The 25520-nt window shown below is 44.9% G+C and overlaps 2 protein-coding genes across 2 annotated transcripts in view; one reads left to right on the top strand and one right to left on the bottom strand.

Annotated features, from left to right (window-relative positions):
• ABCD2 (ATP binding cassette subfamily D member 2) overlaps positions 1 to 25520 on the bottom strand; it is a 214790-nt gene that overhangs the window by 107267 nt on the left and 82003 nt on the right. Inside the window, exon 4 of the mRNA XM_086967222.1 lies at positions 461 to 626. Within this exon, the coding sequence (XP_086823348.1) occupies positions 461 to 626 (166 nt within the window). The remainder of the gene's footprint in view (positions 1 to 460; positions 627 to 25520) is intronic.
• On the top strand, positions 16004 to 17138 carry LOC147750633 (cartilage-associated protein-like). Its single transcript, XM_086967220.1, has one exon. The coding sequence runs from the start codon at positions 16004 to 16006 to the stop codon at positions 16694 to 16696; it is 693 nt and encodes a 230-aa protein (XP_086823346.1). The 3' UTR covers positions 16697 to 17138.

The following is a 25520-nucleotide window of genomic DNA, read 5'->3' as shown; positions in this document are numbered from 1 at the left end:
AGGTTAAAGTGACGTTATAGTTAGGTTTGCTAATAAGATCTTACCTTATGTTAAAAGAAAAAGAGCAATTCAATGCAAAAACAAAGGTTGAAGTGACATTATACTTAGGTATACGGGTATACAAGTTTAGTTTATGTTAAAAAAGCATCCAAGAAATTCAGTAAAAAAAAACAAAAGGTAAAGTTAGGTGTGGAATCAAGATAAAAACTAACATTTAAAAAGAAAAAAAACACTGAAAGTTTCCAGGTATATTTTACTGAGATAACTATAAATTGCATTCCAACGAAGCACTGTGTATGACCTCAAATATTACATCACTTATGACATGTTAAATGACATAGTTGTGTATCACTGATGACAACTAATGTCATCAGGGGATCCCTGTATTGGCCTAGTCCTGTGGAATGACAAACATAATAAAACAATGGATTATCAGCCATAACTTGTTATGATTGCTTACCTTTAATTTCTAAAGGCCCATCAATGTGCAGGTCTGCCCTGCCTTCATTCTTCGATTCCTTGTCGGATTCTTCAACAGCAGCTCTCTTGTATATCCCTCTCTGTACTTCATTGAAGACTAAAAACATATTGTACACTCGAGCTGTGTAGCCAGCCAATTCTGTGACCTGCGGAAATAGATCAGGTATTACTGAGAAATATTCAGGTCTAATCTCTCAATAATAAAGCAAGTGCATTCACCTAAAGAAGACAGACTGCTGCACTCTACAGCAGTATTCAAATTCACTAGGGGTTTGTAATGCTTTCTCTGAACATCCATACCAGGACTTGAAAGTGGAATCCCTAACCGAAAATAGGAAGTGCCATTCAGTCTAGTGCAATAACATATTCTCTTTCTTTGAACCACCACCCTCGCCTTTTCATCTTTTAAAACAAGCTTCTCCTGTTCGGATATAAGAGATAAGGTGGTATTAATCAGCACTTTCCGTCACTAGTCTGTTTCAAAGAGAAAGAGGGTGGTCAAGATAGCAACTGCTACACATGGGCGTCAATTTACCAAAATGCCAGGAGTTATGGAAGTGAGATCACATGACTTCCCTTTGCCCCAATGCCATCACAGGAAGTGACATCATATGATCTAACACTGAATCCTCCAAGGAAATGATGTCACATTGCATTAATCTCGATTACATCCCAGTAGCTTATATTGCTGAAGTTGAGAAACTCTTAAATGCACAATTATATGATAACACAAGGTACTCATATAAATAAATGTACATTTTTCCATACCACTTACATTTTAAATTGAGTTCTGACATGATAGGAACATTATACATTTCAATTTGCTTTATTGCACAAAAAATAAGGGCCTAGAATTACTATGATTTTGAGCTGGGGTTGATTCACATTGTGGTGCAGCCCAGACTTTGTGTAGCTCTGCATGGTTTAGTAAATGCAAATGAATGCAACACAGCACATAACATTGCCTTATATTACTTTGCATCTGGTAGGCAATACATGGGTGGATTACTGGCATTCCCATTCACCCACCCATGAATTCTGACACAACCTCAGATTTTCAAAGACATGTAAACCTAGATTTGTGCCAAAATGGTGCACCTACCCACCTGCGATGTAAGAAGGAGAAATCTCAATTTCTCCTTGTTACTTCCTCTTCAAATATGAGCTCCATTCCGCAGCACAAATAGAAAGAGGAACATGCCTCTTAGGGTTGTTTTTGTGAAGGAAGGTGTCCCATTCTGCACAAAAACAATCCTGCTCCTAATGCAGGCACCAATGTACTATGACGTAAGGGTACCTGAGTTAGCACTAGGCAGCACCCAGTGCACTAGCGCAAGGAGAGAGTAGAAATACTCCATATCTTTGTAAATATAGAGCATTTCCCCTCTCTCCATTTCACACAACAAAGCACAGCAAATTCCCTTGCTGTGCCGTGTTGCATGACATAATAATATGCCCCTATGTGTTTTTGGAAGAAGGAAATATAGTGCCACTAAAACAAAAAATAACACTGGAAAGCCAAATGATGTCTACCTCAAACTCCCAATTTAATAGTTTCCTTAGTATATAATTTAAGCATAATTTGTATTGGAAAGTTACAGAAAGAAGTGCAAAGAGATTTAAAAACAAAATTAGTTTTGTCCACCTGCATTTCTTTATGTAGACCAATGTAAACAATATTATCCACATCATTTGTTTCTTAGAATTGTTAATGCATTTTGGTTAGCATCACTTGTAAGGTATTATGATTCATTACAGAATATGATGTAAGATTTTTATTTAAACACATATTTTCTATATTTTTACCATAATAAAAATCTGCAACATCTTCTTTAAAATGTATGTCTTATTTCATTTGTTGACATTTTATTCAGCAGAGTATACATTGCACTGCTCTATATTAGGATGAATGCTTCAGTTCACAGCCAGAGTTGCAGAAAGTAAACAGTGTGCATCACAGCACTGTTTACCTTCTGTTTGTGGCTTTCCTTTGCCACCTCTGGGGCCAGAGGTCGCAATGGCAGCACCAGGGGTCGTAAGGGACCAGCCATGGGTCGCAGCTGCAACACCTAGCGACACCTAAATGATGTCCGTGCTTCTATTCCTGTTAGTGGCTTACTGCAAAATGATGGGGCGCCTCTGGCAGAATATAAAGAGAGCCCTCTGAGTTGTGCATGTCTCGCATACATACATGCCAATAGACCAGATTCAGATTCAGAAAAGGGGGTGGTGATGAACAGAGTGTCTGAATTAAGCAGACCATTCTTACCCAGTCCAAAGATCAGGGCTTGATCCATCACCGTTATTTAGCTCACTGCACCATCCCAGTTCAGAACCTGGCTATATGCAAATCAGTCTGTCCCTGCCCAGTGCATCATGGGAACAGGGCAGACTAAACTACCAGGCCAATTCTTCACCAGAAAGGAGACAAGCTTCCGGGGACCGGTTTCTGGCATTTCAGCCGTCGTCGGCCCGGCTTGCTGGAATCCTGATGGTGCAGTGAGCAAGGGACTCATGTCTGAGTAAACCCTGCCACACCTATAGTGGCCAAAAACGATTCAGAAAAGGGGGTGGTGATGAACAGAGTGTCTGAATTAAGCAGACCACTCTTACCCAGTCCAAAGATCAGGGCTTGATCCATCACCGTTATTTAGCTCACTGCACCAGCCCAGTTCAGAACCTGGCTATATGCAAATCAGTCTGTCCCTGGCCCAGTGCATCATGGGAACAGGGCAGACTAAACTACCAAGCCAATTCTTCACCAGAAAGGAGACAAACGTCCGGGGACCGGTTTCTGGCATTTCAGCCGTCGTCGGCCCGGCTTGCTTGAATCCTGATGGTGCAGTGAGCAATGCCAGAAACCGGTCCCCGGGAGCTTGTTTCCTTCCCAGTATAAGAATTGGCTTGGTAGTTTGGTTTGCCCTGTTCCCATCATGCACTGGGACAGGAACAGACTCATTTGCATGTAGCTAGGTTCTGAGCTGGGATGGTGCAGTGAGCTAAAAAACGGTGATGGATCAAGCCCTGATCTTTGGATTGGGTAAGAGTGGTCTGCTTAATTCAGACACTCTGTTCATCACCAACCCCTTTTCTGAATCATTTTGTCCACCATAAGCGTGGAAGGGTACACTCAGATGTGAGTCCCTTGCTCATTGCACCATCAGGATTCAAGCAAACCGGGCCGACGACGGCTGAAATGCCAGAAACCGGTCCTCGGGAGCTTGTTTCCTTCCCAGTATAAGAATTGGCTTGGTAGTTTAGTTTGCCCTGTTCCCATCATGCACTGGGACAGGAACAGACTAATTTGCATGTAGCCCGGTTCTGAGCTGGGATGGTGCAGTGAGCTACAAAACGGTGATGGATCAAGCCCTGATCTTTGGACTGGGTAAGAGTGGTCTGCTTAATTCAGACACTCTGTTCATCACCACCCCCTTTTCTGAATCATTTTGTCCACCATAAGCGTGGAAGGGTATACTCAGATGTGAGTCCCTTGCTCATTGCACCATCAGGATTCAAGCAAACTGGGCCGACGACGGCTAAAATGCCAGAAACTGGTCCCCGGGAGCTTGTTTCCTTCCCAGTATAAGAATTGGCTTGGTAGTTTGGTTTGCCCTGTTCCCATCATGCACGGGGACAGGAACAGGCTAATTTGCATGTAGCCAGGTTCTGAGCTGGGATGGTGCAGTGAGCTAAAAAACGGTGATGGATCAAGCCCTGATCTTTGGACTGGGTAAGAGTGGTCTGCTTAATTCAGACACTCTGTTCATCACCACCCCCTTTTCTGAATAATTTTGTCCACCATAATCGTGGAAAGGTATACTCAGATGTGAGTCCCTTGCTCATTGCACCATCAGGATTCAAGCAAACCGGGCCGACGACGGCTGAAATGCCAGAAACCGGTCCCCGGGAGCTTGTTTCCTTCCCAGTATAAGAATTGGCTTGGTAGTTTGGTTTGCCCTGTTCCCATCATGCACTGGGACAGGAACAGACTAATTTGCATGTAGCCAGGTTCTGAGCTGGGATGGTGCAGTGAGCTAAAAAACGGTGATGGATCAAGCCCTGATCTTTGGACTGGGTAAGATTGGTCTGCTTAATTCAGACACTCTGTTCATCACCACCCCCTTTTCTGAATCATTTTGTCCACCAAAAGCGTGGAAGGGTATACTCAGATGTGAGTCCCTTGCTCATTGCACCATCAGGATTCAAGCAAACCGGGCCGACGACGGCTGAAATGCCAGAAACCGGTCCCCGGGAGCTTGTTTCCTTCCCAGTATAAGAATTGGCTTGGTAGTTTGGTTTGCCCTGTTCCCATCATGCACTGGGACAGGAACAGACTAATTTGCATGTAGCCAGGTTCTGACCTGGGATGGTGCAGTGAGCTAAAAAACGGTGATGGATCAAGCCCTGATCTTTGGACTGGGTAAGAGTGGTCTGCTTAATTCAGACACTCTGTTCATCACCACCCCCTTTTCTGAATCATTTTTGTCCACCATAAGCGTGGAAGGGTATACTCAGATGTGAGTCCCTTGCTCATTGCACCATCAGGATTCAAGCAAACCGGGCCGCCGACGGCTGAAATGCCAGAAACCGGTCCCCGGGAGCTTGTTTCCTTCCCAGTATAAGAATTGGCTTGGTAGTTTGGTTTGTCCTGTTCCCATCATGCACTGGGACAGGAACAGACTAATTTGCATGTAGCCAGGTTCTGAGCTGGGGTGGTGCAGTGAGCTAAAAAACGGTGATGGATCAAGCCCTGATCTTAGGACTGGGTAAGAGTGGTCTGCTTAATTCAGACACTCTGTTCATCACCACCCCCTTTTCTGAATTAATAGACCAGATTCCGGCAGAAAACTCCCTTAATAATTAAGTCAAAAGTGGCCTTATTTCAGTTGTCTCCCGCCTCAAATCGCCTCTTCTCCATTGAAATTAATGGAGGGGAAATACATTTTTAAAATCTCACACTTTTCTGTTCTGAAATGTAGGCATGTGTGCATATATTCATTGGTCTTGGTCTGAATGGGTGCACGCTGGAGGGTTGGGGCAACTGATGTCTTTGGGCCCCCCTGTGCTCAGGGGCAACAATGGTTTGAGTTATGCCCTAACCCCTGGCTTGTCCTTTAGTAATTAAAAAACAAATAGAATCCAAAGGGCCTAAAGAAAAAAGTATTACAATATATAACTCTTATGAACTCTAACAACTCATTATGTTGTTGAGGGTGTAATAGAGAAGAAGGCAAGGATAACACAAGAAATAATGCTCAGGATCGCCTCAGGATAGCTGGTATCCCACCAATACACAATCAAGTGCCCAGTGTCGTCATTGGGAATCCAAACGGTTTTCTTCCTGCCTCTCTTAACAATCAGGGAGGACAGAGAAAAAGAACCGTATCCTTGTATGCGATGCTTGTTTCAAGAAGGAAAAACACCAAATATGACTGTGTTTATTGGGAAAGTGTGGATAAAGGTAATCTCTGAGGTGCAGTGCAAATATTCATTTAGTGCATAAAAAAGTGTTAATTTAAAAAAAAAAGGATGACCTAGTGAGATAGTATGCTATTCTTACTTACCGTCTCTCATAGTTCTCCTATTAAAACCAGTGTGAAAGTGCAAAAAAAGAATATTATGTTTTTTATATATGGTGCAGTTTGAAACTAATTACTGCTTAAACGGTCGACATGTTTCAGCCTTTAGGGATAACTGCCCCTGGCTTTTTTCAGAACCAAAGTTTCATTTGTCACTGCATTCATAATAAAGAAAAGATCATACATACAGTTTTACTGTTGTGATCATGTTCAATCCCTTGTGAAAGTATGATGGATAAACTGTATCTAGGGAAAATAAACATGACATTCTCTTGTGTATCAGCGCCCTCTTATACAATTACACAGAAAAGGATATGAATTCAGATCATTCTAGAAGAGATTCAGGGCTTACCATTACTTTCCAAAGGGTAAGCCTCACCTCACTCGGCACCAGCTCAAATTACGTTCTATGAGGCCCCGCTCTACAAAGAAAATTCCAACAATACTAATTTGTATGGAAACAATTGATGTTATATAATCACCAACACTTGTCTAAGACCAAAAACAAAACATGTAGCAAACTGTAAAAGACCCACTGTCATGAAAGGAACTGACGACTGACTAAATAAATGACAAGTGTATCATTGTCTCAAGTACAGACACCGTATAGTAAATAATTCAAATCTATGTTTCTATCTCCCAAATTATTGCCTCCGACTGAAGACAACTTCTTAACCTCATGCGCGCTAGCGTTATTGTGCTCGCATGCTGAACTATTGGGAATCGCACTTTACATGACGAGCTGGGCTCGTCATCAGCGTGCGAGGAGGCTACGCCATGACGAGCCCAGCTCGTCATGAGCGTGGAAGGGGTTAAAAAGCATTTTTATTGGGAAATAGTCAAATAGCGATCATTGCCATGGTACTGATAAGTAGGGCACAAAATCTCTCATATACAATAGAGAGACACACCTATACTCTTTGCAAACATCAATGATAGTTCGAATGTTGTGTTACACTTGGTATTACTTCTCTCCCTTCTTTGTTGTGCAGAAGCACATACTTCCTCGTGATGCGCAAGCGGTCAAAATAAGGACATGATTGTAGGTTGAATTTAATGGCCGTTTGCAAAAAAACTTTTCGTAACTATTCCCCGGGACACTGTCTCTATCGTTCATGGGCAGACAAGAGAGCGTAAATGAATAACAAATCACTCGTATTGTTATGTCATACTACTAAAAACAGGCGTCTATATCACTAGTAGAAAGCAGTAGAAGTAATATGGAGGGGCACATCAGAATCCATCACGATTTTTCAAGATTAGTTGAACAGCAGAAATAGATTTTTGAAATTCACAGCAGAAGTTGAGAAAGAAAGATTTGCCTTCCTGGATCTATCTATTTTCCATACTAATGGGCAACTGCACGGCGAGCTCTATCGGAAACCGATGGCGCACAATTCATTATTACGCTATGATAGTCAACATCCGAAATCTCTCCGGCACAACTTGCCTTTCGGACAGTTCTTAAGAGTGCGAAGGAATTGCACTACTCTCGCCAAGTATGAGGAACACTCTCAAATTTTGAGGCAACAACTAGAGGAGAAAGATTATCAATCAGTCTGATCAAGAAAGCAAAGAAACGTGCCCAGAATAATAATAGGGAAGCGCTGATTGAGATACCAACAAAGAAACCCCACTGGGCCTCTTGACTTTTGTTCATACTTTCAGCACTTTGACCAACAACATTCAGAAAAGTGTCTGGAAGCATTGGCGGATTCTTAATAGCTGTTTTGATAAAATACCACAATCTCTGTTTGCCCTCAAGAGGAGCACTAATCTTAAAGACTGACTGGTACATACTAGACCTTCGAATTCAAAACCAGATATGGATACAACGCTATGGAATCTGCCGAAAGTCCAAGGACATTTCTCGTGCGGATATTGTGGAGTATGTGCTCAAACAAAACCATCTAAGTTTGTAGACATAGGAACTGCGAACCCCTGGGAGCAGAGGTTTTTTACAAACTGTAATAGCGAGAACCTAGCCTACCTGATTACATGTCCTTGCAGGAGTAAATATGTAGGCATGACTACAAGGAAGGGGAAGTTCCGTATGATGGAGCATAAGAGCACCTTCAGGTGCAAGAAAACAGTGACAACATTCTCACTAGACATTTTTCTGAACAAAATCACAAACCAGAGTATTTTGAGTGGACAGTACTAGAGAAACCAGTGATTCCACTGCATTGTATTGATATTTCAAATTTCCTGTTCCAACGAGAGCAAAGATGGGTTTTCAAGATGGCAAGTGATGTTATGGGTCTTAACGACACAATTCCGTGGATGGCTTTATCCACTAAATGATGTGTCACAAGTGTGGAGAACTTGATTGTTTATACTTATTCACAGCTAGATCTGAATCGCATATATTGATCTAACAGATTTACCTGATGATATACATACATGAGATACCATTGAAAATATCAGAACTATGTGACAAAACACAACATTTTTTTTTAAATATTTTTTATTGAGAGTTCATAAACACAGGATGAGCCATACATGACGTATTAGCAGCAGAGTAAATACAGTACAAAGTAAAGTGCATATGAGAAACAGAAAAAGAATCAAAAACAAAAAATCAGAATCAACTTACACTGGCTTCATTCAAATATAAAACATATTCAAATTTAGACAGTTTAAACAACTACTCATAAAGTGCAATGTTCATAGTGCAATTGACGTATCGATCGAGCAGACTAATAATAGAGGAAGTGGTTAACATCGATATCCACCATATTCAGTCTAGGATTCGAACACGCTCCAGAATGTATCATATTTCCTGCCCTTGTCCTCAATGCATATTTTCTTTCCCTTCCCTGAATCCTTAATAGTTTTACTTTCCATGCTGGCAGTGTTGGTACTGTCTGATTTCCAGCACTGCAAAATAAGCGATTTAGCTATCAGGGAGGCTATAAACAGGGACTCATCATAAGGGGTGGGGCTCGAAGAGCAGCCTAGAACTGAGATTGATTCGTTGAATGAAATGTTGGCTTTGATCGTGGCACAGAGGTATTTTTCTATTTACTTCCAGAATTCCTGTATTTTAGGGCATTCCCAGACAATGTGTTTCCAGGTGCACTTTTCTTCACAGCGGAAACACTTATCAGAAACCTGGGGATATATATACTGTGGAGAAATGAGGGGGTTCTGTAGATAAGCCATTTGCTATAAAACTGCATACGTTTAAAATTAGCACATCGGAAGATAGTTTTGTTAAATTTATTATTTTATCGCACATTGATTTCCTAATTTCAATGTCTTCCCTCTTTTTCCACCTTTCTCTAACCTTATTAAAAGATTTGATTGCGTTGTCTTCTTTTAGTATTTTAATCCAAGTGCTGATCTTCTTTTGCATTGTATTATTTAACCTTAATGATATATCACTTTTATAAAATAAGTTACCTATATCTAATTCTCTGAACTCCGCGTGGAGCATAAAAAAAGTCCATTTCAATATTGTATTCGAATGGTGTATCTGTCTAGAGATTTCCTCACAGGATTCCCATCTGTTCTCTAAGAGGAAATCTTCAATCTTCTCAAAACCCTTATCCTTCCATAATCTCGCTATATTTTTATCTAGACATCCCCTCTCTCCGAAACTAAAATTGATTAAATCAGTTGAACTGCTTATTCTGGGAATTCCATAACATTTCAGGAGCTGAGTTTTCTGTTTAACTAGCCACTGTAGGGACTTATTGCGGACCTTCTTTGCATATTTCGTAATTCTGGCAGGATCAGTAATTTTAGCTTCCCACAGCATCTTCCTCATAAAAAAATTGTCTGCCTCGCGATCGTCTAAGAAAAAAAACCTAAAACTATGGTGTGCAAAAGTAGCAAAGTAATATTCTCTAATGTTTGGGAGAGACAACCCTCCTTGTGCAGATGGAAGGTGTAAAGTGCAAAGTGCAAGTCTTGGAATTTTTTTTGTCCAAAGAAAAGAGGAAAACATAGCATCCACTTTTTCAAAAAAAGAGACTTGGATTGCGCAGGGGGCTGCACTAAAAAGGAAGTTAAAAAGAGGTAAAATAGACATACGTATTAGAGTAGCCCGTCCAATTATAGACAATGGCAATAGATTCCAACGATCTAATTGGGAACCAACCTTTTTTAACAGAGGTATATAATTTAACGAATACAGATCTTCCAAGTTATCAGAGATAAATATTCCCAGGTATCTCTTTGGGCGTGTGTTGTAAATCTGCCTAAATTCCGGCAATAAAGTGACTACAGTGCAGTTAGCTAAGATTATTTCTGTCTTGTTAACATTTATCTTATAACCCCCTAACTTTTGAAAATCCGAAAAGATTTTTAAAATTTTTACTTGACTTGAGGGCTTTGAATCTAAAAAAAGGGCAATGGCATCAGCATATAGTTTAATATTTGTCATTCCGGCTACGGGTACTGTATCGGTCATTGTGCCCCTGATTGCAATCGTCAAAGGTTCAATAAATAAGGCGAATAAAATTGGAGACAAAGGGCAGCCTTGACGCATGCCTCTGCTGACCTGACATGTCCCAATGTTAATATTATTGATAATAATCTGTGCCCTAGAGTTCATGTAGAGTTGTTTCAATAGGGAGATAAAAACAAACGGAAAATCGAAGCTGTGCAAAATCGCAAATAGGCAGTCCCATGACACCAGATCGAAAGCTTTTTCGGCATCTAAAACCCAGACTTGCGCTTTCACCTTATTGGTCTTAAAGTAATCCAGTGCCTCCAATAAAAATGTTGTATTCGTGTGGAGATGCCTTCCTGCTATAAAACCGCACTGATCGGAGCCTATAAGAGGCCCTACTATTTTGTTCAGCCGGTTCGTTAAAAGTTTCGTAAAAATTTTATAATCTGTGTTTAAAAGACTTATGGGCCTATACGAATTCGTATTTTCCTTATCCTTTCCCTTTTTAAAAATGCTAACCACCACTGCTGAATGCAGAGAGTCAGGGGGTAGTCCTCCTTGAATTAAATAATTGGCTAGAAGTAGGAATTCTTTACGCAAAGTACCATCACATTTTTTAAAAAGTTCTACAGGGAACCCGTTGTCGCCATTGGCCTTACCGTTGGGAAGAGAATGAATTACCTCATCGAGCTCTGACTTTGTAAAGTCCTCGATCAACAATTTCTTACCCTCGTAATCCAGTTTGGGTATTTCTAGTGTCTCTAAGAATTCCCCAATAATTTCAGTCGCGATTCCTTCAGTAGCTTGGTAGAATCCCTCATAATGTTTTAAAAACATCTCACCAATGGAAGCTGTAGTCTTTACCTGAACTTTGGTGACAGGGTTAATTAGTTGCTCTATCCTATTTCGGGCCTGATTTTCTTTGGTTTGCCATGCCAGGAGTTTTCCTATATATTCATTTTCTTCATATAGGTTTTGGGCATAGAGATTGCTATTAGTCTCGCCTAAATCATAATAAAAATCCTTCATTTTTCTCTTTGCTTCGGAAACCCTTTGTCCCGAAAGTGAGGATATCACCCTGTAATGTTCTTGGGTTGCCTGCGTAAGATTTGTTTGTAATTTACTTTTCACCTCTCTTCTTGCCTTCTGCTTTTGTATTTCTTTGGAAGTAATTATCCCCCGCAGAGTGGCCTTAAATGCATCCCAAGTTGTATTTAATGGGGATGTACCTCTATTTCGTGCAAAAAACTCCTCAATCTCTTCCTCGATGTCTGCACACCATTGAGTATCTGAGAGGTTCAATTTGTTAAAATACCATTTCCTAGGTGACACTTTGTCTTGCCTCCCTATTCTTATCCCCATGTAAAGTACTGCGTGATCCGAAAACGTGAACGGTAGATGAGCATATTTGTGTACCTCCAACCCATGAGATGTTAGAAAAAAATCTAAACTAGATGCAGAATTATATTTTGCAGAATGGCAAGAGTATTCACGTTTAAGGGTATTACAGGAACGCCAGTGATCGATGATATCAAGATCTAGTATGCAGCTTTGTATGGCAATAGCAACTTGGCGTTTATTCTGGGGCCGTTCTTTTTGACATGAATCGAATAAGGGATTTTGTAAAAAATTTAAATCCCCCCCATATTATTTGCCGGGGTGAACCATTTAAAGCCTGTTTCAATTGCAGGATTGGAAGAGGGTCGTCTAAGACTGGTGCATAAATTGTGGCTAATATTATATTAACATGGTTTAATTTGCCATGTGCAAGTGCCCATCTACCACTGGGGTCTGTAATTGCCCCTTCTAAGGAAAAGCCTACATGACTTCCTATTAAAATGCATACTCCCCTCTGTGCCAACCCGGCTACTGAAGACATTTTATGACCCACCCATCCCTAAAAATGTTATCGGATTCAGCCAGGGTTCTATGATGGGTTTCTTGCAAATAAATAACATCGGACTGAGGCCTTTTAACCAACACTCAATAGCATTCTTTTTGCGAACGTTGTTCAAACCATTTTGCATTAAAGGATACAAATTTCAACATATTACTCCTTGGTTAAAATATTTAAAAAGAGAATAAATATAAAATATGTTGAGAAAGAATTTAAACATCTCCTTGTGCAAAATACGCAGAACAGTAACCAAATAGCAGCTAATAATTGAGGAATGATTGAGGAGGAGCAACATTTAAAGTGCAACAATAGAAAGCTGTGATTTAGAGGACATAACGCCCTTTTGTGTAAAATACGCAATTCTCATATTCTGAATACAGAAAGCAGATACACGATACACGACTTCGATACATAAAGTGCAAATGCGGGCTGATCTATGACCTCCTATAACTGACCATTGTGCAAAAAAGGCAAATAAAGTGCAACTAATATAAAACTCAGACCTTACCACTTTTTTCACTCTGAGACAAGTTAACATGGTTTAAACAGTATTACCATCGATAAATCTAATAAGGCACCTCAACTTAAATCTTGAGTATCTTCCCATGCTAGGGAAAGAGAAATCGATTGGTATATCATAAACTACTACTGCTAGTATATTACTAAGTTTTTCCGTGCCATAACAATGATAAAAGTTGGGCGTACGATTTTTGGTGTATGAACTCTCTTTTTTTACCCTCTGCAACACCCCCTTCACCTCCCCCCTCCCTACCTCCCCCTAGAGTGGACGGTAACCCCCTGTGACCCACTTCCGTCCTTCTCTGTGTCATTTTCTTCTTTGTTGATGCCATTTTGTTGCATCCTTGTGTGCTTCCAGTCCCCCCTTGAGCCCACCCCTTTCTTATTCAAACAGAATGAATAATTAGATATCTGACAAATAATTATGCGCCGAGGCCTTCAAGAAGTGACTGGGCTTCGTGCAAGTCTGTAAAGATAAAGAATCTCCCTTTTGCTAGCACCTTCCATTTGGATTGTTGTACAATCATGGCTTGAGCCCCCTTAGTCTTAAAAGAGTCAATCATCTTCACAAAGTCCCTGCGTCTGTGGGGCGGATGCCGCCGACATATCTGAGAAAATCCGAAAGTTGCTCACTTCATTGACATTAAATGTTCTCTTTGAAAAATCAATGTTTAGGATTCTCTGTTTTACCCTAAAGTCCGAGAAGTTAAGCAATATTGTGCGAGGGTACTTCAGGTTATTGGGTTTGTGCGCAGGGACTCTGTGCGCCCTTGTAATCGTTAATCACCATGCAGCTCAGGTATGGCTTTTTTTAGGAGGGACTCTGACCATTTTACCACATCCTTATCTTCCACGCCCTCGGAAATACCCACTAACCGTAGGTTGGACCGCCTGTTATAGTTTTCCAAATCCTGCATTTTTTCCGCTAATTGAGATTTCTCTCTGTTTGCTACATGAAGATCTTTCTGCATCGTCGTTAAAGTATCTTCTAGGGTCGAGATCCGAGCTTCAGCGTCCGAGACCCTTATGGGGAGGTTTCCAAACCACTCCTCCATTTTCGTGAGCCTGTTATGCGGCTGAGATATTTCATGGGCTTGGGAGCTTTTAAAATCCCTAAGTTCGCGGAGTATAGTGGCGAGCAAGTCCTCCACAGAGTTCACTTTGGAGACGTTGGAGGATATGGGCAGTTCGTCCTCTTGGGTCTTGTGTGGACATATAGCTTGGCCTAGATCTACCATAACTGTAGGAGATGGTAGAGAGTCGATATTCACAGGCGGTACTTTTACTGCAGAATTGGCCGACTTTTCGATTTTAGCAGGGCTATGATTATGCGGTTTGGGTATCAAATTGGAACATGTGAGGGTCTGAGGTGAGGTCTGCGGCAAGGCGATGGAGGGGGCCAGAGAGGCCAGATTTTGGATAGATTGTGATGCATTAATAGAGGGGAGTGAGCTGATATTTAGCACTGCCGCTGGGGTTACTTCTGAACCGGACTGTGCCTCTGCCACTGGCGATGTTGTATTTGTTATATTTCTTTTTTGATTAGAAACCTCTTGCTCTGCTGTTCCATTTGCCCCCTTTGGCTTTTCTCTTCCCGCGTAGGTGTACTTGTAAGCTGACCCTGCTGGAGCAGCGGTTTAGAGAAGAGAGGATACTGCTTGGGGTTGATTGGTTCTCGACCGTCTTGGCTAAGTTTTGGATAATATTGACGATATTGACAGCATTGGCCTTATTGCCCAACTTATCCACCTTTTCCACCTTATCTGCTTTATTCTCCCCAGCTCTCTCACTTTTTTCTCCAACCGCCAACAGACTTAACTCAGCTGAAAGCTCGGATAGGGTTTCTTCATCTTCATCTTTATCCCCCGCCTCTTCCTCCAAATCCTCCAAGTCCTCTTCCACAGCTTGCTTGTTTAAGACACTATATTTATTTTGTCTGTAATTCTCAGCTGCTTCCCTTGCTTCCCTTGCTTCCACCGCTTTAAATTTTAAAGCGCTCCTTTGTTGCCCCTTTCTTCTGCCTTTTTTGTCCACTCCTTTAACCACAGGTTGAGGTATAGATACAAGTGGTGATTTTAAAAGTTCTCTCGCAAGGTCCGTTTTGCCTTGCTTACCCTTAGCCCTAGCTGCCATGGTTGCAGCCCGGGAATGTAGGTTATGTGCCAGCCACTTGAATTAATCCAAATAGAGGGAAGCCCTTATTGAGTATCTACGTTAGAAGAGTTTCTGTATATCTCAGCTAGAGGGCTTTCCCATAGTGCATAGTGCCTAGTAATATCATAATTAGCGATCAGTTGAGTAGCAAATGTCGAGGGCCATGTTTTTTGGAAACAGTCTCTTACTTCTGACTTCTGCGTGCTCACCTCAGTTCCCTGGGTCCGCAGCTCCACACCGCCTGGCAGTTCATGAACCAGGCGCCACCCCTGCTGTGAACTCAATGAGCTCCGCGCTGTAAACCATCCGACTCCTTTGACTTAAGGAGAGCAGAGCCTCAGTTGTCCTGGTGAGTGGCGTGCATGCAGTTCGTAGCTCGGCTGGACAGATAGCTTCCATGCACATACGGCAGCTAAGCAAGAGGCATTTGTCGTCGGCGTCCCGCGAGTGTACCAAGCTCGATCCCGCCTCGGGCATCCACCGCCCGTGCTTCGTGTTCCATGTCCGTGCGTCGCGGTGGGAGCTGCCGCCTTTTACCTGGTGTTCCGCTTCAGAAGGCTAGAGCAAGCAGCGCGGAGCCTCGGCAAAGGCACCCACTTCGACATCAGCGTCGGACATCGCTGTGGGCGGGGCAGGAAACACAACTTGATGACCCATTACATGTTTACGTTTTTTCAACATATAACAAGAAGAAATAGGGAATCTCAAAAGTATGATTTTTGGTAGACTCTATTGTGACAACTATATCGACAAGTAGCCGCCAGATATGTCCATCTATTAGTCTTGGTTTTGTGTCTTGAACCTATCAGATTAACTTTGGCAGTATGACAATTATTTATAGACTACTAAGCCCTAGCAATATCAATTAATCTGTGTAGACCTATTTTATAGTCCAGTATCTTTCATAGTATGATATCCTCGATATGTAATGTATATGCACAAACAATATGCTCATATCGCGTTGTTATAAGTTTCATGCTCAAGCACCCGGATGATGAAATGATGAAGCGGAACATGGCGTACTACAAAAGCATGCCTGATTCAGAGGACTACATTAAAGACCTGGAGACCAAGTCATATGAGGTTCTTTTTATCAGGGCAGTGAGAGCGTACAATGGAGAGAACTGGCGGACCTCCATCTCGGACATGGAGCTGGCGCTACCAGATTACTTCCGGGTCTATAAGGAATGCCTTGCAGCCTGTGAAGGCGCTCGTGAAATAACCCATTTCAAAGACTTTTATTTGTCAATAGCAGATCACTACATCGAGGTTCTTGCTTGCAAATTGAAGTGCGAAGGTGATCTCACCCCCGTCGTAGGAGGCTATGTTGTGGAGAAGTTTGTGGCAACCATGTACCACTATCTGCAGTATGCCTATTATAAATTGAATGACCTGAAGAACGCTGCCCCCTGCGTGGCCAGCTACCTGCTCTTCGACCAGGAAGACCAAGTGATGAAACAGAACTTGGTCTATTACCAGTACCATAGAGATAAATGGGGACTTAGAGACGAGGATTTTCTGCCGAGGGCGGATGCAGTTCTTTACTATAACATCACCACCCAGCAGAAGGAACTGTATGAGTTTTCTAAGCAGAACCTCACGGATGACGATGAGATGGAAGTTGTGGAATACCTTGATGATTTCTTGGATTCAGAAGAAATTGGTTAAATGGATGGATTCGACAAAAAACTGTTTGGGGGGGGCACATTTTTTATTGAGGCATCTGTTCTTGCATATTTAATTGTCGAAGAATTCTACCAGCCTAAAACACAACCAGACTCTTTGTGAGAGGACACAAACAAACTGCACCGAAGTTCCTCCAGTGTGCTTTCGAAGTTAACTGGTGGATCTCACCCCACACTTTGGATTTTATCCTGATCCATTCTTTGTTCATGAAAGTACCATCCTGTTAGCATTCTTTTGCCAGTGGTTGCCATAGATGTGCTATGTTTTTGGTCATCCATCCTGGGTCTTACAGAATGTATTTTTGCAAAGTGTTTTCTCATTCATTATTTGTTCTGGAACTCAAGCTGTATTATGTAGTGCATGGAAGGTCATCTTGGTCAGAGTCCACATTGTAGTTCACTGTGGGAGAAATATGACGAAATCATCAACTGGCCCCTGCAAGATAAGACTCCCTCACAGCAACTCAGGAACTGGGCTAGCTTGAAAACGAAACTGCCCTCCCTGCTCACAAAGCCACAATAATAAAAAGAGGACTACTGTCTCTTCTCCTCATATGGGGCGGCCATCTTTGCCTAGTCTCTCTCTCGGGTGGATAGCCGGGGTTTACACTCATGTGTTTACACCATTTTCTGGATAGAATGTCTACCTTCTTATATGGCAATACTATATCCCTAGTTGTATCATGTTCACTAGTAACTCCGTCATGACCTCAAACAAAGTAGTTCATAAACTTTTATTCGATTATAAAATTTACATAATCATAAAAAGTACAACATTATTTAAAAACCGTCAGTATTAAACTAGAGTTCACATGATACGTTTTATAAAACAATGTCCTGCCGTATTTTCATGACTTTTTTTAAAAAAGTCGCTGTCATTTTGGCTTCATGAGGGTTTAACGGCGACTGGAGGTGGGCAAGCGCTGGATATGTGTTTCTGAGACCGCTTGAGCGTAAGAGGGGGAGAATCCATTTTTTCCTAGCCGCACTGTAATATTTGCAGAACAGTGTGACATGGACCGTTGTTTGCTTGGAGGCCCCATCACATGGGCAACAAATCAAATTCCGTGACCAGTTATTCTGTTCTGGGAATGTGACCAGGCGAAAGAAAAGATCGAACCTGAATCTTGTCAGTAAAAACTTTTCATAGTTCGATAAAAAGAACATAAGGTAGGGCTGTATCAATTTCCCTGTTTGCAGTTGGGAGATTTTTCCATTTTGCGTTTTCACTATCTCCGCCTGGTTGCGAAGTTCTCTCAAGTGACCTAAACATAGATCTTTCAGCCGTTTCTTGGATATGTCTTCAATTGAGGGTGGATCAAGAAAATATTGTTCACAGTTAAGGTCTTTAAAAAATTTGAAGACATAGTTAAGCCAGGGAATTTTTCTCCAATGTGCTAGGCTCAGGCAGTCTGTGATGAGGGAGCGTGTTACATGACTTTCAGGATTGCACCAAATACGATGCCATAAGATGAGAGGCTGGCAGCGTATGGTGTCTGTCACGAATTCCATCCCTAGCTCTCGATGTGATGCTAAAATCGGGGAGCTTTGTGGAAGGGCCAGGACATACTTAATAAAGGCGTTCTCGGTTGCCTGTATTTGTTTGATGTTTCCGTGACCCCAGATGCCTGCTCCATAACTCGCCACACTATGGCATTTTGCATAGTATAGTGTTAGTAGTTCCGACGGAGCTGGTTTTCCTAGTTTCCTGGAGAAAGCACAAAGTGCTGATGTTGCTCGGCGAAAGTTTAGATTTCTGGCTTCGATAGCTTTTCGCCAGGTCATTGAGTCGTCCACGAGTATACCCAGATACAGGTAAGCTGACGTTTTTTCCAACTTAGTGTTGTTTATATGTATGGATTTTGTTTTTCCAGATTTGGGGCCTATAGACATTGTGAATGTTTTCTTTGTATTTACTTTTAATCCTAGGGAGTCCATGAACGTCACATATTTATTCAATTGCCGTTGGAGTTGGTTGGCTGTTCGGGCCAGGATGACCGAGTCGTCGGCGTAGAGTAGAATGGGTATTGGCCGCCGATCAATTTGCGGGAGGTCCTGGCTTCCTGCCAACATTGCTTTTTCAATCCCGTTGGTGTATAGATTGAATAGGAAGGGTGCCAATACGCACCCTTGCCTTACTCCTCGCGTGATTTTAAAAGGACGTGACAGGTCGCCGCCAATGCCGTAACGCACTCGGCCTTCTGCGTTGGTGTACAGGCCCCGGAGAAAAGCCAGTATCGCTGGGTCTACTCCAAGATTCGACATGATTTCCCACAGCTTTGCGTGCTGAACGCAGTCGAAAGCTGCGCTCAAATCAATGTAGACCAGGTGAATTATCCCATCTTTTGCATGGACATATTTGTCGGTCAAGAGGGTCAAGTTTAGGGCTTGCTCCACTGTACCGAGCCCCTTCTGGAAGCCATATTGCAGGTCCGTAAAGATGTTGTTTTCCTGGGCCCAAGATTGTAATCGGTCCAGGAGAAGTCGACCTGCAATTTTTCCCGTGGCATCCAGAAGGGAGATCGGCCGGTAGCACGCTGGGTCGTTGCGGTCCCCTTTCTTGAATATTGGCAAGAGTGTAGATGATGACCATGATGGTAGGAGACCGACCTCAACAACTGCGGACATTACCCGGGTTATTATTAACGACCAATAGTCACTGTTGTGTAAGAACAGGTCCATGGGTACCCCGTCTGGGCCGGGAGCCTTGCCAGTTTTGGATGCTGCAATTGCTTTTCTAACCTCAGTTACGGTGAAGCGTAGATTAATGGGTAAATTGATAGGGCGAAGGTGGTTCTCCGCTTCGGCCTCGTGTTCTGGTCGAGACGTGGCAGACAGTGGGTCAAAAATTTTCGAGAAATGGCGAACCCATTCGCATTCGGTTACTGCTACGTCGAGTGGATTCGGATCGGTATCTTTGTCAAAAAAGGGTGATCTAATGGTCTGCCAAAAAGTTATGCTGTCCTTTTTTAGTGCGCTCTCGTGTAATTGGCACCAAAGATCTCTCTTTATCTGGGACCTGCGATTTTTCCTGGCTTCATTGTACACTTTCCTCCGGGATGAGATTAGTTGGACGTCTCTTGGCTCCTTGCGGAGGGCTTCTTTTAGCAGCGAGAGGGCCTTTCTGCAGTCTGAGTTAAACCATCTTTTAGTTTGAGATATTGGTTTGTTTGACCTTTGTTTAACTAGCTCATCTCTTATTGTCCCTTGAATGTTATGGAAGGAAGTAATGATTAATTCAGGCGAAGCCTCTGCGGAGAGACAGTCCCTTAACCAGGGGTATGCTTTTTCGAATATTCTTTGCGAGGTCACCTCAGGATCAACTTTGGCCCATTTGATTGCGAACCCATTTCTTTTCCTCAGTGATATTGTTTGTTGGTCAAGAGGACTGATTTTCGTTATAGAAGGACCTGGTTTCTCCAAAATGATCTCCACACTTAGGGGATAGTGATCACTGATCGGGCAAGACCCTACTTTATAGTTACTTAGCGAGTTCTTACTGGTGATGGAGGCTAGGATGAAATCAATAGTGGATGTGCTACCTCGCCCATGGAAAGTGGGTCGGAATTCCTGGGCTGGGTGCACTAGCTCGTTTACAAAGTCAAGGTCCAGAGTGAATACTATTTCGTTCAGCTTATTTCCACTTTGGGTATGAGCAAAGTGGGGAATCAGGTTGCCAGTTTCGGATTGTAGGCCACAGGTCCCGTTTTTGTGGTTTGGACATATATGATGATTAAAGTCACCACCCCAAATATATTTTATTGACTCGCTCAGATTCGAGTTTTGAAGTGTTGATATGTGAGCTGCCATTTCGTCCAAGTTTGTACAGCAATCCTGTGTGCCTATATTGTTGTAGTAATTTATGAGTATGTGGACGTTCTTGGATGCGGTGTTATGGTGCGTGATCTGAATGACTTGAAAGGTTGGTGTTTCTTTTGTGGTTTTTACCTTAACTGCTAAGGTGTTGGAAATATAAATCAGGAGGCCGCCTTTTGGTCTCCCCATTGTGCTTGGCATTGCTTGGGTGAAAAAGGTTTTGTATCCCGCTAGATGGAGGGGGGATAGGAGCCAAGTCTCTTGTAAGCACAAGATTTGGTGGCTTCGTGCGATTTCCAACCATTGAGGGCATGTTATTTTTCCAGTCAGGCCTGCAACGTTCCAAAAAACTATGCCTATGGTCGTGGCCTTATTGACTGTCGAGGTTACACGTGCTGTTTTACTGTTGAACGAGATTTCAGTGGTTGGGATTTGTACTGTGAGTGATCCTGTGTTCGCGGCCAGGTTTATTGGAGCCGGAAGGATGGGCAGTTTGTTACGTTGGATCATTCGGGTCTCTGATACTTCAGGCTGTTTGAGAGGAGTTATCTGGTGTGTATCAGGAGCTATCTGGTGTGTATCAGGAGCTAGCGAGTGTAAAGCGTCGGCTGAATATGAGGGGGCAGCTATGGGTTGTTCAAGGTTAATGATGGGTGGTCAATCGACCATATCGAGACACTCGTAACGGTTTTGGGTCGGAAAACCCTGCCACCCCTCATATGTTGGGTAAGATCTGTCCTGCCAGTATGGAATTTGGCTATCGACATACCTTTCTCTTGGCCCCCCCCTATCATGGTATTCGGATGGGAAATCCCTCCTGATCCATGGTGTATGACGCCATGGGTCCTGGTTCCGTGGGTCTTTATGATGATGATGCCATTCCCATGGTGGGGGGTTGTGTTGATGTTTCATTGGGGGATAAAAGAAGGAGAGGTGACGAGTGTCTATTCCCCCTTTTTTCTCGAGTTGTGGCCAGGCACATATATAGTCAACCGTTGCGGGATCTTTGCAAGTTACGATAATGCAGTCACCGCGTGTTGTTTTCCTGGTTTTGCCTATCCAGGCTACCCTACGTGCTGACGTAATTCCTCCTGATAGATGTGATTCAAGGGGTCTATTTATGCTAAGCCACTGCATGGCCTTGTTTTTAAGTGACCAAGCAGTTTCTGGGATGTCATCTACTAACTCGGGTACTCCTGTTAGAACTATTGTATATGGAGTAGCTTCGGGGGGCAAATGGGCAGGGCGTCTCACTACTGGGTATTTTTTCTGGGCTGTTTCCGTTACGTTCTTGGGTGTTTTTTGAGGGGGTGGGGAGTTCATGGGCTGGGAATCAGGTTTCTTCTGGGGGACCCTACTAGGGTCTGAGGGTTGTGCTGGACATGGGGTTCGTACCGTGGCCTTCCCTTTATTATCTGCCTGCTGCACTTTTTGTGTTGTCTTCTGTTGCGGTGGTTTGTCCTGCTGGGGGTGAGATGTATTTTCTGTTGGGTTGGGTATTACAGACAATAAATTGGGGTTCTTTTGTATTGTAGCTGTTGCATTTGTAGGATTAGCTGCTTTCTGAATATGTTTTTGGGTTTGCTTTTTTGGTGGGTGTGTGGTGTTTCGCTGGCCCTTTACGTCTATCCTTGTGTTTGTATCTAAAAGAGTAGCTGATATTATTGTTAGTTGGGCCTCGAGGTTTCTTACGCTCAACTGGATAGGTTTAAGGTATTGATAAAGTAAGTCTTTTGTAGTGGTTAGCACTTGTGACGTAATTCTGCACGTCTTGCATTGCTCGGTTGCATTGCTGTTGCTGGATATTGGCTTGTGCGGGAGAGTACAGTCGGGAATGTGCAGTATGCTGTTGGAGCATGAAGAGTTTTGTGCGCTTTGTGTTTCACCTCTGATTGGAAGTCGAGTTTCCGAAGTTCCCTTTTCTTTCTCACCATATTGGGATAAAGTGTTGGAAATTTGGGTGCCTTCTTGCGTGTGACAACCAACTAGATCTGGGGTTGCTTCCAAGTCATCTGATGACAATGAGGGATCTGACTCAGAGTGCGTAACTGACAGATCTACTACTGATGGTACGGTGTTGAGTTCAGTGGTTGGAAGGAGCACTAGGAGTGAGCTGTTTTGGGAGGTTGGATTAATTGGGGATGCAGCGTTCGCTATGGCACCGAGAGATGAGCGCTTGGCTTTTGCGCTCATGAGGTCCATAGAGACTCTCTTTTCCATCAAGGCTATGCTTTGATCTATTGTTTCATGTACCCGCGATATGAATAGGTCGATGGGGCCTGTTACCTGAGCTACCTCCTGCGCATGTTTGGATTTAGGTTTGGAGGTGCTTCTGGTTTTTGCTGGCATGATGTTTGTTGCCAGGTCGTTGATGAAAGAGAGATGGCCCGGTCCGGTCTCTGTCGGGCTCTAACGGGCAACAACGGGCCCGCCCTTGGCCCGGGCTTCGCCCCGGGCTGCGTCCCGCGCGCGTCCCGCGCAGCGGGTGCCGCGAGAAGTTATTGCGCTTCGCTGGGGGCGGGGCACTGGAAGGGGGCGCGGCTCTCCCAGGAAGAGGACCAGCTGGAGGTGGTGAATGCTGGTCCTCGCAGTCCTGGGGCCGGCGCCTCGTCCTCCTCTGCGGCCCCCTTCTCCCAGTCGCGCTGCGGGCTTCTGAGGGTGTGAAACGCTACTCCTGTAGCAGGAAACGGGAGCTGGATCAAACAGTAAGTCCTTAGGCAGTCGGGCTGAATCCACGAGTGGCACCCGCGCAGCGGGTGCCGCGAGAAGTTATTGCGCTTCGCTGGGGGCGGGGCACTGGAAGGGGGCGCGGCTCTCCCAGGAAGAGGACCAGCTGGAGGTGGTGAATGCTGGTCCTCGCAGTCCTGGGGCCGGCGCCTCGTCCTCCTCTGCGGCCCCCTTCTCCCAGTCGCGCTGCGGGCTTCTGAGGGTGTGAAACGCTACTCCTGTAGCAGGAAACGGGAGCTGGATCAAACAGTAAGTCCTTAGGCAGTCGGGCTGAATCCACGAGTGGCACCCGCGCAGCGGGTGCCGCGAGAAGTTATTGCGCTTCGCTGGGGGCGGGGCACTGGAAGGGGGCGCGGCTCTCCCAGGAAGAGGACCAGCTGGAGGTGGTGAATGCTGGTCCTCGCAGTCCTGGGGCCGGCGCCTCGTCCTCCTCTGCGGCCCCCTTCTCCCAGTCGCGCTGCGGGCTTCTGAGGGTGTGAAACGCTACTCCTGTAGCAGGAAACGGGAGCTGGATCAAACAGTAAGTCCTTAGGCAGTCGGGCTGAATCCACGAGTGGCACCCGCGCAGCGGGTGCCGCGAGAAGTTATTGCGCTTCGCTGGGGGCGGGGCACTGGAAGGGGGCGCGGCTCTCCCAGGAAGAGGACCAGCTGGAGGTGGTGAATGCTGGTCCTCGCAGTCCTGGGGCCGGCGCCTCGTCCTCCTCTGCGGCCCCCTTCTCCCAGTCGCGCTGCGGGCTTCTGAGGGTGTGAAACGCTACTCCTGTAGCAGGAAACGGGAGCTGGATCAAACAGTAAGTCCTTAGGCAGTCGGGCTGAATCCACGAGTGGCACCCGCGCAGCGGGTGCCGCGAGAAGTTATTGCGCTTCGCTGGGGGCGGGGCACTGGAAGGGGGCGCGGCTCTCCCAGGAAGAGGACCAGCTGGAGGTGGTGAATGCTGGTCCTCGCAGTCCTGGGGCCGGCGCCTCGTCCTCCTCTGCGGCCCCCTTCTCCCAGTCGCGCTGCGGGCTTCTGAGGGTGTGAAACGCTACTCCTGTAGCAGGAAACGGGAGCTGGATCAAACAGTAAGTCCTTAGGCAGTCGGGCTGAATCCACGAGTGGCACCCGCGCAGCGGGTGCCGCGAGAAGTTATTGCGCTTCGCTGGGGGCGGGGCACTGGAAGGGGGCGCGGCTCTCCCAGGAAGAGGACCAGCTGGAGGTGGTGAATGCTGGTCCTCGCAGTCCTGGGGCCGGCGCCTCGTCCTCCTCTGCGGCCCCCTTCTCCCAGTCGCGCTGCGGGCTTCTGAGGGTGTGAAACGCTACTCCTGTAGCAGGAAACGGGAGCTGGATCAAACAGTAAGTCCTTAGGCAGTCGGGCTGAATCCACGAGTGGCACCCGCGCAGCGGGTGCCGCGAGAAGTTATTGCGCTTCGCTGGGGGCGGGGCACTGGAAGGGGGCGCGGCTCTCCCAGGAAGAGGACCAGCTGGAGGTGGTGAATGCTGGTCCTCGCAGTCCTGGGGCCGGCGCCTCGTCCTCCTCTGCGGCCCCCTTCTCCCAGTCGCGCTGCGGGCTTCTGAGGGTGTGAAACGCTACTCCTGTAGCAGGAAACGGGAGCTGGATCAAACAGTAAGTCCTTAGGCAGTCGGGCTGAATCCACGAGTGGCACCCGCGCAGCGGGTGCCGCGAGAAGTTATTGCGCTTCGCTGGGGGCGGGGCACTGGAAGGGGGCGCGGCTCTCCCAGGAAGAGGACCAGCTGGAGGTGGTGAATGCTGGTCCTCGCAGTCCTGGGGCCGGCGCCTCGTCCTCCTCTGCGGCCCCCTTCTCCCAGTCGCGCTGCGGGCTTCTGAGGGTGTGAAACGCTACTCCTGTAGCAGGAAACGGGAGCTGGATCAAACAGTAAGTCCTTAGGCAGTCGGGCTGAATCCACGAGTGGCTCAAACAAAGTAGTTGTAAAGGGACAGCTGAAATTCCAGGAGCCTAGTCCCGACAGGTCGACGATTTCGAAGGGCTGGAAGAGGTCCCCCGCTACACGGTGGAGGAGGGCACTGGACATTCCAGGAGCCTAGTCCCGACAGCTCGACGACTTCGGAGGGCTTGAAGTGGTCCCCCGCTACACGGCGGAGGAGGGCACTGGACATCGAATGCTGTCTTATTTAAAGCGCTTTGATAACCTATTCGGTTCAAGTTATTGAAATGTGCAACGTAACTGATTCTATGTAAACTGCTGTGTTAACATGTAACGAAACTTGTGCTATGTAAAGCGCTCTGATAACCTAATCGGTTCA

The sequence above is a fragment of the Lissotriton vulgaris genome, chromosome 1_1 (genome assembly GCF_964263255.1).
Source record: "Lissotriton vulgaris chromosome 1_1, aLisVul1.2, whole genome shotgun sequence".
NCBI lineage: Eukaryota > Metazoa > Chordata > Amphibia > Caudata > Salamandridae > Lissotriton > Lissotriton vulgaris.
The sequence above is the reverse complement of the archived record's forward strand: the minus strand, read 5'-3'. Positions and strand labels throughout refer to the sequence as shown.